General features: G+C 40.3%; 1 protein-coding gene across 2 annotated transcripts in view; it reads left to right on the forward strand.

Annotated features, from left to right (window-relative positions):
* Positions 1-697: 697 nt before the first annotated feature.
* LOC135494585 (neuroligin-4, X-linked-like) overlaps positions 698-16,745 on the forward strand; it is a 116,378-nt gene continuing 100,330 nt past the window's right edge. For both annotated transcript variants that reach the window (XM_064782687.1, XM_064782688.1), the window contains exon 1: positions 698-1,618. In XM_064782687.1, the coding sequence (XP_064638757.1) occupies positions 1,183-1,618 (436 nt within the window). In that variant the 5' untranslated portion in view covers positions 698-1,182. The remainder of the gene's footprint in view (positions 1,619-16,745) is intronic.

The following is a 16,745-nucleotide window of genomic DNA, read 5'->3' on the forward strand; positions in this document are numbered from 1 at the left end:
TGGGGGTTCCTTGCCTGTTGCTGTTAGAGATGTCATCTCTCAGTTGGCAAGTCGCGAAATGAAAAAGAACACGTGATAGAAGAAAGATGTGACCGACTGTGTTATGATATTGTGCTAGATGCCTCTGGTGGTCTCATAGTCGATGAGTTTCTGTCTGTATCAAGAGCAGTAAAGTTACTCATCGCTTCTTTTGTTCACTCAGAAAATCGCGTTACCTTATCCGGTAAGGTCTGTAGTTCGCTATCCTTTATCGAGCATCTCTGTACTGTTATGAAATGTGGCGGGGTTGGGTGGGGTGGGGGTGGGGGTAGGAGGTTGTGGTCAGGGACCCAAAGTTGTGCTTGTTCTTTTGAATATGTTGATGATAATTACTGTGTTTGGGCCACAAAGCGAAGATTAATGATGATGATGATGAATACATCTAACAACGGAAGCAGGAGACGAAATTTAAGGGGGAGGGATACTGATAGAACTTTGATTGAAACTAAACAGTGGCTGTGAAGAGTGACACTGAACGAGACCAATATGAGCAAAATATTCATTCATTTATCTAAAATCAAACCATTGCGCAAGACAGTACCGACCTGGCCTGCAGGCTTAATGCAGTATTGATCCCATGGCGAGGTTGAGCAGCGGTGCTGGCTCACCATCCACTGCGTTCAGTCGCTGAATCTTAGCGTAGCTAACCAGAGCTATCGACTAGCTCGCTGGCTATTGTCGAGTCACACGCTACAGGACGGAACGGATAATTCATTGGGTAATGCTTCATCAACGAGAAAGATGTTCTCAACCGGGGCAGTGGGATAACTTGATTCGCTAAGGAGTATCTAAGGATTTCTTAAGTGTTTTGAGGATCGGAGCAACGGATTTATATGGAAGACTAGGATAATAGGGTACATAAAGACATTTGATATCTTCCTCGAAAGTTGTTGTCCGATTTTGGCATTTTGCATATAACGGATACATAGGACATTCTGTTAATGTGGCGTTAGCGACTTACAATTGGTTTATTTAGAGGCTGATGATAATATTGAAGTATCCTTGGCAAATGGCAAAAGAGTTAATGTTATTGGTGCTTATTTCAAGAATTCCAGTGTAAGTAAGTGCGAGGACAGATTTTGCAATCCGTTTAAAATGTACGACATAAAATTTGGATTCTGACACGGGATTAACGATATCGGGATGACGAAGCTTTGGATTCTCCTCTTACAATTCCTGGCTGTGTTGGCCGACCAACCCGATGGGGCACAGGGCAGGGTCTACACCCGTGATATGAGTCCACGGACGATCGAAACAAAGTATGGAAAGCTGCGGGGCATGCTCGTGGAGATACCAAACAAACACCTCCCGCCGGTCGAAGCCTACTTGGGACTGGGTTACGCCTCTCTTCTTGGCGGGAACCTCCGTTTCATGCCGCCGACCAGCCCTATGGAACAGTGGAATGGTGTCCGGGTGGCCATCACTCACCGCCCTGTGTGTCCGCAGAAGATCCCCACTGAGGAAGAACTAGCTGCGAAGTACCCTAAGGGTCGCATGGAGCATTTTAAACGTTTGATACCATTTCTTAAGGATCAGAACGAGGACTGCCTAAATTTAAACGTCTATGTACCAACTAGAGGTAAGACACACTCTCCCATCTTTTAATAGTTTTCAGCAGTCTTATAATTGTAGAATGCTTGACTATTACAAAGCCAACGCATCTCTTACCAAATTGGTGTAAACCGTGTGAAAAACAGCACTCTTTTTTACTCTATAAGAGTGCTTAAGTCTACTAAATAATCACAAATGTAAAGATACCTTTCTGCGGGTCGTCTGTTGATCATCTTCTTGCCTCTGTTTCTTGCAATCCTGCCTATTCTTACTAACAAAACGCGTTTAGTTTTCGGAAATGACAGTCGTCTTAAAAGATTTCATTCTGGCCTAGTCTTCTGTAAGACCAACGTAACTAACGGTTATATCAAACCCCTATAAGTTAGGGTTGGCGGAATGGACACGTTGTAACTGGTTCTCCTTTGGGACAATAGCAATTACTCCAAACTGATACTTCTCGCCATATTTCAAAATTTGAAACAGTTGCAATTGGTTTTCCTTTGTGACAATAGCAACAACGCCAAACTGATATTCATCACAATTATTTGAAAATCGAAGTCGGAAGTCTGCACATCCCGTGTACATGTGAAGTCGATGTGTCGATCTAATTACTCCTCCCCATGTACCTGTCATTAATCATAGAAAGTCATCAATATTACCGATTATTGTTTGTTCTTGTTGATGGCTGGCGTATTCATTTCTAAGTTGTCATAACATGCAGCTTGAGCTAGTAGTTAGTTACTGCTGCTTCATCATTAAGAATTTTCTAAGTTGGCTAATTCTGCTTGGAGGGTGAGGAGGTGTGGTGTGGCTGTTTGAGGGTGGGGTAGGAGAGGGGGATGCATGCGCAATACCGCCATGGTCTACATCAGGGGAACACCCTATCTTGAAGACGGATCAGTGCAAGCTCTGGGCGTGAACTGGCGGAACAATCCATCCTGAAGACAAGCTTCAGTGCTAGCTTTGGGCGATTGTTTATCACTGCCAAAGACTGTGAATACTCAATTTTTGCTTCATTTTTCTTGAGGATTGCAGTAAAAGAAGTACATTTCCAGGAAGAGACAATCAAGTTGACCTTACCATATATTTTTGGTCCCTTTGAGTAGATTTCCACGTTGTATTCAACACATAGTCGACCTTAAAAATACCTTTGGTGTATAAAATATCAAAATCCAAATTCTTGCCCACGAAATTTTCAATTTGCCATTTTAGGTCAAAGGTGAACATCTAAATAAGCTGACTCACGTGACCTTCACCGGTCACGTGAGACACACTCCACTCTTCCCGAATACAGTATTGGTATCTTTAAATCCCTGACCGCAGACCCAATATTGTCTGATTGATATTTCAATAACTTGCCACACATAAAGCATTGTGGGAGTTAAAACAAAAGTACTTGGATCGATTTAACCGCCAGCGATTTTTACACTTGCGATGGTGTGGGTTATCATCTTTGAAATGTATTAGTAATGTCAAGTGTAGACTGGGCTTGTTTTGTTCAAATTTTGTTGAAGTTGAAATCAATGCCGAAATGTGATAGTTCACTAGTTTCTCCTTTGCTAAAATACATTGTACAGTGACAGTGATACCTTTTTGAAAATATGTGGACACGAAATTGAACGAAGCTACCTGATGACCTATGCTAAGAGTACATTGTTGACCGTTGTCAAATTTGATGAGTTAACTCATCCCTGCATTCTGATTGTGACTTGGTCCTCTGGAAATGATGAGGTTTTTGTCTTTCAATTACGATAGATGTTGCAATGGGCTCGTCATCTAAGCCTATCATGGAAAGAACAGGAAGTGATAGCTAAATTTTCACGACCCACAAAAATGTACCTTTTGAGGAATTTTCGCTTTGGTGTAGATCAAGGCATCTTAAAGACTGACATTCACAAACGACTGTCCGTGCTAGATACGTAAACTCAGACGAAAGAAGACATTTTCAACAATTTTGATAACTTTGCTGTACGGGCAGTGTTGAAATGTTGTGGCCAAAGCCTTAAAAGAGGCTTGATGCTCTAGTTTCAAGAGTGCTATATTGAGAGAAGTGGTGATATCTTTGTCACCACACTATAAGGTTTCTATGCAATCGATTCTTGCTAACTGTCGCTTTTGATCGGCCTGATGGCTCCTGACAGCAATGAATATGGTTATATGGATAAAGTATGTAAGGGCGCCGGTCTGATCGGCAGGAATATATTTAACCTTTTGAAGCCATGGAAAATGTACTTTCCCACCAAGCGATTGTTTATCTGGCCACAAGCTAGTCCAGTTCCATTTTAAGTTAATAATCTGCTAATTGAGGAGTTAGGTAAAAGTATTATGCATTGACAATAGGTAATGTGTGTCTGTTGTTCGTACTTAACAATGGACAATTTGATAATCTATTGATCAACTTGATTTACTTATAAATTACTAAAAAGGACAATGCCACATGCTTGACTGGCGCCCACACGTGCTTTGTCGCCTGAATAATGGCTGATTGGAGTTAGAACAAGAGGGTGGTTAAGGATAATTTAATCTCAACTGAGAACAAACTGATCAATTGCTCGTGACAAAGCCACATTACAAACGACCACTAATCCATTTCCACATGATGATGACTTAATTCTATGAATGCACTGACCTTCAGAGGAAACAGTTATGGCTATTTGGAAACCATAAACAGGTGCCATTATGAAATTTGTCGGCCATCTTGGATTTGAGACAAACTTCACCAAAGTGGCCTCGCTTTCATGAACATGGCAAATCGCCGAGAAAGCCTCTACTGAAAGCGTTGGCTATAACCTGTCTAAATTGATGTTCCTGTGATTCCTGTGAAGCCGCTCAGATTGGTTTCAATACCCTAATAAACCATCCCCGTCAAAAACATGGACTACTAGTATGTTGAAAAGTACAATCCCATCCCATCAGTTCTAATGGAATCTAAGTCCATAACTGATCTTAATGGTCCATTGTAACTGTGACCCCTTAATGTGACGCTCTCATAAAACTGGTCATTAAACCCTCAGTCAGTCAATTAATTACTTAACGTGATGCATTTAGTTGCAGCTAAAAAGGTTGTCTGTGTGATGTTATCGTTTTCATCTGCGTTTTATAGTGATACAACTAACCCATTACGTTTGTAGATACTTGGTATGGAAGCACTTTGCCTGACGGCTATTGGTTCCAGTGCATTCACGTCAATGAAGTCATTCATTAGTTTGGCATCACACGACCTTTCGATCATCCTCGTAGGCACTAGCTTCTAAATCGAGATTCGAGCTGATACAGACAAGAATGGCTGGCTGTTATCAACTCGCAAATACCTTGTGTCCAGGGGAGTTTGTAGAATGAACGTGCTTACATGCCTGAAGCTAGTAATGATGACTTTGAAGTGATATGCAATGCATTCCTTTAGGATGCAAGTGTTTTTAATTCCTGTTGGGCGATATGACCAATCGAAGCAAAATATAGCTTTGACAGTCTCTCATCTGCGTTCCTCCTCTGCCGAACACGACTGATACATGCATACGATTCAGAATTCTCCTATCTCATTTAAAACCATGAAATCCAAACCTTTTGAATATGTTCAAAAAATAAATTTACCAGCAGATTCCTCGTCACTAAACCAGTCTCTCATCTCGTGTGAGACATGCACATCCCGCTAGAGAAAAAATTCAATTGTTACCATATCTTGTTACTCGTTCTCCATGATCGTGAATCGACTGACACCAGTTTATAGCTTGGTCTAAAATAGTGTACTCCATGTGCAGTTGATGCATATGTTACAAGTTCCAAGCCCGGCTGAGATGTTGCATGAACTGAACATGAGACGACTGTGATATCAATGCATATAACCTGTAAGGTTTAGGTCAAATAAGGTTGGATTACGACGGAAAATGAATTTCAACCTGGGAATGTCATTCAAATCTACTTATCCTTCAGCGTGTCGTTTAAATGAACCGTTCAGACGTAGAGCTGACTTTGATTTAAAGTGGAAAACCGTTCGTCTTTCATCGTGGGTCAGGAACCTCAAACTGAAATACACAGTGCCGGGGTGCAGTTATCATGTATGCTACTTTGCTGAAGTTTGGTGAAAAGATAGCAGTTGTATTTTTGTCTACTCAACGGCAATGTTGAAATCCAAATGTGATACGTATTTGCTCTTGCCGAGTTAAAAATCTTTCCTAAAGTACTTTTGTGAAACACCTCCTCACTAGTAAACCAACCTACACGACATTCATAGACAAAATCAGGGAAAAGAAAACATATCTTCAAATCGAATCGAAGTTGCAAACGCTAGATGTAACGCATGCTCGTTTTTGCATATCGGAATTGTATGTAAGCTTGCTATTCAAAGCTAGAATGACTAACCATGGCTGATTAAAAAAGACGTTGCAAAATGCTCTTTCCTCATTGGTTTTCCTAAAGTGTGTGAGGCGGCTATTATTAAATAAGGGAAGAGAATCGTTGATCAACCATGGCTGATGAAAGAATGGAAGAACCATCTCAATTATTCCGAATCCCAATATATCAAGTACAGTACAGCAAAAAATAAATTCCGATTCAAAAGTAAACAACAAAATGTAGGTTTTTGCTCTTAAACTTTACCTTGAATACAGCGTATGATGTATCCATGTTAAGGCCACGTAGGCTTAACTGATATAAAAGACTTCAATGCATGCAGATTTTTTTCAATCGACAAATATTTGACTAGAGCTTGAACACCGATGTTTATCGGTGTGAATGAATTATGTAGATGTTAAACGTGGCATTAGAGAAATTCCGATTCACATTCACTTTATTAGTTTTGCTACAAAACACATGCTAAGTATTGATGAAAAAAGCTAGTTAGCTTGCAACCATCACCAGATACAGTTTTCAAATTTTGTCAGTTATTAAAGCCATGCATCAATATACATGTATCTATTTGCTGAAATCTTTGTGTTCTAGTTCATGTGAAATGGATGTTCTGAAACTTGTTACAATAACGAGTTTGTCGTTCAAGTCAGGTGAATTATTAAGTTTGAAATTGAGAATCTTGCTGCTGAATGAACTATGATATATATTTACACATAATGGTCCATGGGTTATAAAATTTCAAAGATATCTGTTGTTGGTTAATGGATCGATTGTTTTGCGTCCTGTTTCGGGTATTGTTAAGTTCAAATTAACTGCATTGTAAAGTTGAGCTAATGACTACCCATACCTACTCACAATTAACATATTGGCACATTTGATAACTTGTCAAAAAGCACTAATGGCCTCTTTTGGTGGGATGTCCTGCAGATACTTCGCTTATGCAATGTGCCAGTTTCAATTCGTGACTCATTTAAACGCAAGAACCAAGTGAAAGCGTTTGGCAATCTGACATTTCAAGGTCAACTTCGATTTTCTGACGGATATGAATATTTAACTGGTTAATTCAATGAATTTCTCTCAAATAAAGATCGAAATGACATGTTATTGGATTTCAGGGAGTGGAACAGCTAAACAACAATAATATTGGGATGTTATTTACCAAGAATAGCAGCATGTTTTATTGTTTGGAGTTGTGAAGGCTGTTGATAGTTGGTTAAATTTTTTTTAAAGTAATCATTTTGCGGGAAGTAATGTTTAACTTTAGGGAGTGGTTAGGCCTAATCACCTTACACTCTGTGGATGTCCTTGATCCATTTTCCTTTCTACTGCATTTTGATGCAGAAGTACATCGTGACATTTCAGCTTGCAGACTTTCGACAAAGGCTCCTTTGTCGTTCCCTTACCACTCACGCGGGAATATAAATATTCTGCTGTTACTTGTTAGATAATGAAATGGAACTGTGTGGGTTCATATGTTAGTTTTATGATGCATATTCAAGGAAAAACCATCCCGTAGCCACATGTAAGCACGTGTAGGTGTTAGAGTAGGCTTTTACTATTTCTTAATGCATTAACGTTATTTGGTAGCTTGACGCTAGAAAAATTCAAGATATATAATAATCAAATGTACACGAACGTTAAGGTTCACATTACTATTTCTTTCAGGTGTCAACCTATCTTATTTGTTTTCGCAGGGGAACATTTTGTTGACTTCGAGAGTAGCATCGAGACCTGCTCTGGGAAAGAAGGATAACCAATTATTAGAAACTCTTGTAACAAGCATATAGCAGGTACAATAAGATACTTAAAGTACAAAGAATTTGCTCTAATAATGGTTTTGGGTTGAGTTCGAATGCAAATCGGATGAAAGAGCCTCGTCACACCAAAGTGAAAGAACTTCAGTGAGATGTCATTGACATGGCACGTACTTATATTTCTGCGTAATCCAATACCATGCGAAATATCAAATATACGGTGTACATTGGAATCTCTCATCTACCTACATGCGATATTGATATAACAAAAGAGACCAACTGGTACATGCTGGTTTGAAGTACTACTAAACAAGGCGGCTGAAGTATTTGTCAATAATCTCTGCCCTCATCAAAACAATGCTGAACACTCCTGTCCATCAGATCCATAACATCACAACATTGTAATGGTATGACAACATTGTAATGGTATGACAACATTGTAATGGTATGACAACATTGTAATGGTATGACAACATTGTAATGGTATGACAACATTGTAATGGTATGACAATGTTTGGCAAAACAGCCTGCAGATATAGACCGAAAGCACTCCAACAGCAGAACTTTTAAATAACAAATAAAGTGCTGATTGATCGATATGTACCCAGATTACCCACAGTACAAACAGTTCGAGTGGTTGCCCATTATCTAAAGCATTCTTCCCCAAGTTTAAAAAGGTGAATCAATTCTAATAAACTGTCGCTTGCATATCAGTAGTGGCAGTGTTTCAAATTGCATTACGTTTTCATTAGATATTAGTTCATTTGTATCAATATTGATTTTAATCACATGTTTATGATTTAAATCATCGTAATTCTCTGTGGCACATTCTAATAACAAATTTAACACGATTATTAGTTATCCACTTTACCAGCTTAAATTTGCTTTATGAATTGTCAGTGATAATAATAGAAACTAAAATGAAATGGAATGGCGTAGGATTGAAATTACTAAGGGTAAATATTATTTGAGCTGGACGGGGGTCCAAGGTAGTATTTGCTCTAGGGCTTCATTTTTTCTAGCTCTAATCGAAGTCTGACAGCTCTCTTTCTCAAAACTTGTAAAATGCTTGTGTTGATCATTGGCATTTTTGGTGCTCTTCCATGAATTTCTATATTGTGCCTAACCAGCATCACTACGACAAGGCTGATAACGAACAGCAGTAGTCATCCCTGCTTGTCATTCTGAAGTGAAAAGAACTATAGTTGCTGTCCTTATACGCACGAACCTTTCCTGCATGCCTTTAAGCATTCTGACCTAATGCGACCATTCCCCAGCCATCCATACCACGTTCCAAAGCCATTTATCTATCTTTAGCCCCTTGAAGAGTCGACAGGGCTGGTCTATCGTATACGTTATTTGAGCAGAAGTAGACTTGTGGGGACAATAAGTTGCCTGTTTTCTCTTTTCGTTTTTTTCCCAAGGTTTACTTGAGACTTCGTCTACTCAGGTTGAATTCATTTGGCTGTGGATTCAGACGTACATCTTGTTGTATATTCAGGAACTAACGTGTTACTTTACAGCCTGCCAAAGTAGACCTGCTCTCTGCTGATAGATATCAGCAGGCCATTGCATGGTATCCACCGATGGAATAAACGTATCATCACCAAGCTTATTTGATAAAATTCACATTATTCGTGAAGCCTGCCTCACCGGATCTAGACCCTCGGCTGTATTCCACTGAAAAAAATGCAATATTACCTTATAAAGGTGTGACATATAAAAATAACAAGTACTTAACGGATGTCCCTATTTCACATCGATTTATCCACAATCGAAGAGATACTATAGAATTACTCCGTCAGCAGATCCCGTGACTCTTTGATGGATAGAGGTAACAAAGAGATATAAGAATTACAAAGTATTGTTTCTAGTAACTGAGATCGAATTCAGTGTGCGTTTCTTTTGGACGCTGACCAACACAGTGTGTGGGTGGTTGTTTACCTAGTCGATGCACTATTCTTGAGAGGGCGATTTCAAAAACATTGGCAAGAGTCCCCTTCTTGACGTTATGGTGTTCGTCTCGGAGCTTGTTGGAAGAATTTTCTCCTGCAATCCGTTTCTTGCCTCAGACATTCCGATATACATCTTCATTTCTTCATCATTTTGGAGAAGAAAAAAAAAATCGGAATTCTGAAATTGACCAATACATATGAGCGTGACTCATTGTTCTAAAGCTATCTTGGATTCCAGGCGGGCTACAGAATGGGCAATATTCTCCATCCGAATGGTTCGCCTGGCCTCCTTAGCACCAGCCCAGACAAGCTAAGCTCATTTTTGAGGCAGTGGACAGTCGGATTTGCGTAAATCTTTACAAGAAGTAACTCATTGCAAGCTATTGGTGGAATTATGGGCTGACATTAAGGCTTACTGGTTGAACCTTTTGATATCTGGTGTGACATGAATCTGTGTCCATCAGGATATAGTGTTCTAGCCCATGGTTCAATGAAGAAGAATGTGGCACATGCCTTTTAAACTTATTTTGAATGATTAATATACCAGACATGGAGGTACGCCGAACCTGTAGCTTACCTTATGCGGTTATCAAGAATATGACAAAACCCGTTAATAGTGCAGGTAACTCCAACTTGTGCTAATACCTGTATACTTGATCTCTTCTGGAGCCGCCTTTAACGACATCTTACTTCAGTAGCTCCCCAGACAACAACTGACAGCATTCAACGATTCTATCGAAGTTCACATGGCCATTCCATTACATTATGCCGCTCTATCGTCTCATTCAGCTTATAGTAGTCCCCTGCGGGTAATTTCGCCCGGCTTGGAAACCACACGGGGGCAATTCCTCCTGTATTATTCTCCCCTATCACTCTAATTAAAATCTACTGCCACGGTATCCTTTTAGGTGATCCTGTCCTTAATAATTGATATAGTGGTACTTATACTCCGGGTATGTGATTTAAGGTTGTGGGTACATGACCTACTTGCAGCATGCTTCCGGAGCTGTCCTGGCAACAAGCGAAGTCTTGTTGCTGGCTGCGATACTGATACTGTTTCAGATGTGAATCATTTTTTAAAGGAGTATGCGTTCGCTTATTGCTCAGTCTACTTCGCTGTAACTGCAATTGTTAAACCTTTTTGACTTAGGCCCAATTCAGCTGACTGCTGGTAATGCAGGCTGAAGAATAAGTAGTCAACATGAACCAGCCCAGTCTGATAACCTACTAACCACTTCTAGATCTCCCTTTTTATAATGTTGTCACTGATCATATTTCATTCAAATTGCTATAATATTGCTTTATCTAAGTTGGAAACCGCTGCGAACCTTCGGTTTTTTACCGCAATTATTTCTTTTGCCTTGCTAATGATCACATCCAGTTTCAAAAGGGCAGGTCCCTCTATAGTCAACATTTCAAAGCATCACTACATGAGACGATGATGATGTCATTTCGGAGGTAGTAATATGATTCGCACAACTCGCATGCCCAGAAAATACTAGTTGGATATCTTGTTTTTGCTGAGTGTAGTTCATGGTTACAATTACGTAAATACCCGCTGGGAAGAGAGACTTCAGATCTTTGAAGATTACCTGAAGCCCGCGCACTAGATCAATCAGCAGCACTTCTAGCTTCCAACGACTTTTCAGTAGTTGTCTGTGAGTAACCGAAGCTTCAGTTGTTCCAGCGACCATTCTTCAACATTTAGAACTTCCACTATACGCAATAGTCCCCAAGGCGTTGGAAGAATTTGAACACTCCGATATGAAATAAGCTCTATACAATCCGCTGGGTTGTTGAAGACATCTTTCAGTTCTTCAGTATGTAGAACTCTGTGTATTCGATATTCTAATCTATTGGTTTGTGGAACTAATCGATTAAAATGTTCGTATTTGTTCAACATTGCTAGTACAACGTTGCTTGAGAAGACGTCTCATAACCGATAACGTTCCATTTTCGAAATCAAGGTATAACACTGTTTGCGTTATGACCATTTTCACGTGGCTGCACCAAATCTCACTCCACCACAGTTTACACTCTGTACTCGGCGATAAACTCCAACAGTGCTAAAAACGAAGTGATGTTTTCCTTTCGGTGACATTGTCAATACCCACTGGTACTTTCGCAAAGCAAAAGCTGAATTCAGAAATCGATATTTGTCCGTCAATATTGCCATACTCTCAAGGTGATGTGGATATTAGCATCACTGATTGTGGCCAGTTGTTTCAAGCACGAAATGAATCGATTAGCTACTTGTTTCAACGAATGAAAAAGTAAAAAACTGAGTCATGACATGCAACCATTAGTGTAAGTTGGGTATCACCAGAGGGGAGACGTAGTGCTGAGAAGGATGATGAGGTTTGATCAATCAAAACTCCTCGTTGATGGATCCTTTTCAAACTTAGCCTTGAGCTGAATTCAGTTTAATGTGACCTGGGTTGTCGTTAATTGAAACGCCACAGGATAACTTCACTGGAGTTATCAAGTAGTGTGCACAGAGTGCTGTCTTTACGTGCAATGCGTTGATACGCACCAATGCATAAGTAAATATGAGCACTGATATACTGTCCAAAAAACCAAGGATCAAGACAAAATGTAACTACCAGTTTGATATATTGCTTGACTGAACTCTGTTTGCATTCTTTGTAAAGTGCAACTCTAGGAATATCTGTAACTGCGACTGCCAACAGTAATGAAGTTTCCCCTCATAATTGAAGCCTCAATTAACACACGAACACATAGTTTTTAATTCTCGTTCATTTTGTGGGTGTGGGTGGGCTTTGATGTTTGAAGATGCCATTAGTCATTGATATCATCGCTTTTTCTGCTGGAAGTCTTACAAGACACGTCAACAAGCATGTTATGCTGACGTTTCCTGAAGATTATTTTGTGGTGACACAGCTGTCTAGGGTCTCACAATGAATGCAATAGTCACATTTTCTTCTCTTCTAGTAATAGCAATATCTCCGCCTAGTCGCGGTCTCGTTAAGACATCCGTAGTCCTTCAGTGCCAAGGTACAATGCAAGGACCAGTGGTATGTTCACTTCGAAACAACTTATTTTTCAGTGATTCTTATTCGCTTAAAGGAAATCACCTGAGTTTTAGCGAAGTTCTAGACCATACTTCGCAGTATAATGTCGCAATTTACATCATGTGGCACAACTAGAAGGTGAGGTGTGAGGACATGGCTTCAGCCCCGTAGTTGTTGTATTAGGTACTCATGATCACACTAAGTCAATCATAAAACGAACCATACTCAACTTTGGAAGGAGGATAAGACAATTTCCAAGCATATTGCCCTTCTCTCAGTCAAAAGCCAAAACCATATCAACTTTCAGCTCCACTGCATCCACCATAAATATCGCCGAATATCAGGATGTACAGCCGTACACACATCTTCCGGGTATCTATCATTTTTATACCCTCCCATGTCACCCGTTTACCACTTTACTGCACCTCTGCTATGCAAGATTTATATCCGCTTCCGCTGGTCTGAACAGTGCGCATTCGTTGACGTATCTGGTGAATGAAAAATGACATGGTTTTCATATAGGAAAAGAATTATGGCAGTTTTGCCACAGGCCATGGAAGACACGGAAGATAAGGAGTACATGGTTAGATAATATTGGAGTGGACCGACCACACAACATCTCACCTCATCTGGACGACAGAAATCTGCCTGCTGTCTTGGTGCCAAGTGACCATAGGTCACGAAACTGAATGATGGGTCAGTGAGAAAGTGAGCGAGTGAAGGATGGCTGAAATGGGGGCATTCTTGCCTTTTACCACTTGTAGTAACCTGAGTAATGCCTCCACAGGGGGAGGGGTGCATGTAACTGACCTTCGGGTGCGAGGATGGAGAAAGCCTTAGTTAAGCATGCTGTTGATATTCGGAATAGTGGTTTAAACAACATATCTTTTACCCAGTGGTTGCGCATGCCTGATTGGAAAGGTTTTATGTGCTGCAAGTTGTTAGTGCCTTGATACATGTCTATGAAGAAAAACAGGGCTTGTCTGAATTTTCACGCCAATTATGTCGCATGATTACTAGACTGTCGTGTTATCGTGATACATTTGTCCACAAATACCTTTGTCTAGTTCAGATAAAAGGAAGCTTAAGTGTCAGCTTTGATACAAAAACAAATATCAATATATGATTATATTCTTACCCGTAAATTATTGGTTATGCACCACAAGAACAAACAAACCTGTATGGTACAACTAGTAATTTAACGCGGACATCACCACTCCCTGATCACGAAGCCAGCCTTTTGATTGTTGAAAATAACATAATTTTACAGATTCGTTTTTACTGCCACTGGCTATTTCTCAAAATAACAGGCCAGTCAATGATAAGATAGATTTTCTCTCGAATTCTTGCATCCAGTTGCACCTGACATGCATCTCTTGCACTACACAATCTTTTAAACCTCACCAGAGCCATAGAAATGTGTCGCAGACGTTGCACCACAAGAGAATTCAGCTTCAAAGGATCAAACGAAGAATTTGTTGTTATGTTTTGAGAGTAGTCTGATTTTAAAACTATCTCAGTCATGTCAGTAAGCTTACACCGAGTTGCCTTCGGTAAGTGAAAATCTATACTCTGACTGGTAACGTTTGATGGCTACATATATTGGTTTTATCTGCTGCTCTCAAGTACTCGCGGTGCTTCAAGTATTGAATTTTTTACCATGTTGTATGATCAATCGAACCACTTCTCTATGGATACTTCGCTGGCTCAGGTGTCTCAGTTTTTACGAACTCTTCTGCCTGAGGCGAACGACATGGTTTCTGTTTTGCTCTGAAGTTCTTGTGGGAAGGATGTGTTGCACCAGTATATTATCTTTGTGGATTGAATGAAAGGCTCTTTATCATGCATTTCAGTGAGGGTCGCTTGGTGTCCACAACAGGAGTCCATAGGTTCTGTTGAAATTATCAGTCAAACGTTGCGGCCGTCAGTGCCAACACCAACATGTCACATAGACCCACCGCCACTGGGCCATCTGTGACCATTATCAATTGTCTTTGTTGATGCTGGTAAGCAGGACACGTTTTGGTCCATGCCGTGGAGCAACCACGCTCCTCAACCTTACAGGGCCATCTGTTGTGACCTTCATTATCATTTATATGAGGCCAGTAAGTGGAGTAATGCGTCCGCAGAAATGGCTGGTTAGCTCCACGTCGTCTTTGATTTCCTCGGATCCTGATTGATCGGCTCTCGTCTCCTTTATATTAATCAGATGTACTCGCCTCTTGCATCAGTAAGCCCACTTGCTACCCGCTCGATAAATGCTAGCTTGACATAGTATGTTTCTTAGGTTGGTTGCGGCGCAGCAGCGTGGCCAGGTTTAGGTTCTTGCTGCCTTATTTGTATTGTTCAGATGTTTTATGCCACATGGGCGAGCTTGGTACCTGGTTGATCTATATGCTACGTTGACATGGTATGTTTTTTGGTTTAGGTAAGCGTGGTGGTGATATCATGGTTCTTGGTGTCTCTCGTGTATCAATCAGTTGCCGTGTAGTGCATTCGTATCAATTACAGCTCATCAGTCTCAAGTCCACGGTGCTTATCGTTGGAGAGCAGCAACCCCATTGAGTCTGAGCATCTACGTTTGTTTTGTAGTGGTTTAAACAAGCGGGAAATGTTGTAGATCAAAAAGCTCTCTGCTTAAAGAGTGGTCACAGTTGTAGCGATTTCAAGATCAGATCGTGTGTCAACCACCTTCTCGGGGAGTCTAGTGGCCCTTTATCAACGGTGGCGAATACACGAAAAGGCAGTGACTCTGCCAATAACCTCTACAGTTATTACCTGTCTGATGACTGCAAGTGTTCGGACCACATCGTAAAATTGTAACTGTGATAGCACAGCAGCTTGACGATGGAAGAAAAGCATCAAAGAATGCTCACTCCATGTATTTTCGCCTCACTACATAACATTGGAGCACACATCTCCCGTTACAATTTTTTAAACGATGGTAAATATGAAAAATCTATACCCTGGCACTGAGTAAGCTACTTGATGATTCACTGCACCATTGACAAATGTGAGTTCTAGGTTCTACACGACAGAGATATCACCATTGGACATACCAAGTTTCCAATATGCGCTAGTGATTGTTATGACAATGCATCTACCTACATGAACTTTCATTCCGTCCATATGATCGAAATCGACAACCATTGACTGGAGAGTTCGCCAATATCTGTAGGTTTGATTACCAAAATATCGTCATAACTTGAGAGTAGATCAGAGTTAGGTATCCTGGAGGTATGAAAGTGTTAAAGTCAATCACCATATATCTGAAAATATCATGCTTCGTCGACAAATATAGTTGAATCACGCGAATTCTTTTGTTCCGCGATCGACCTCTGTTCGGCTGATGTGTTTTGCCCAGAGGAATTGTTGAGAAAATTGATATTAGACTTATTGACTTGGGAACAAGATTTATTGTGGATTGGTATCGGATGTTTACTCTATGTTCGTAAAACAAATAGAGTTGTACCGGTTGCAGGAGTACGTACATAATGAACGTACGTACGTAATGAACGTACGTACATAATGAACGTACGTACATAATGACCTGAGACCATTTCATTTGCAGCCACTTTGTATCTAAGTGACTGACATTGCCCATGCTAACGTATCTCCATCAGCATCATCATACTGCTTTTCCCTGAGTTTGTGATCAACCAAGTTGCTTTGTTTATTAGCAGTTCAGCTCCACCACTAAGCAACCACGCAGGAACATCTGATCACCAACAAAAACCCTCATTAATCGCTTATCTAGCGTATTAAACGTTGAGTAACCGAAACCAAGTGACTAACTGATCCCTGATGTGTAAGCCCATCATTCTTCCACGCAAAAAACTCTGCCTTTGGGCCTCTTTTGTCTACTATTAGCGACTATCTGCTGATTACTCCCTTAAAAACATTGGCAAAGCTGGTCGATGTTATTTATGCTTGCAGTATCTGCTCCCTCTGGCTATGTGCATTAATTGCATTGATAAGTAATTGTCTCAGCAGACGTAATCCTCATGAAAAATATGCATAATGCACTCAATATACACAGCCGCGGTAATGGATTTTTTAATGTTATC

This window comes from Lineus longissimus, chromosome 10 (assembly GCF_910592395.1).
Source record: "Lineus longissimus chromosome 10, tnLinLong1.2, whole genome shotgun sequence".
Lineage (NCBI taxonomy): Eukaryota > Metazoa > Nemertea > Pilidiophora > Heteronemertea > Lineidae > Lineus > Lineus longissimus.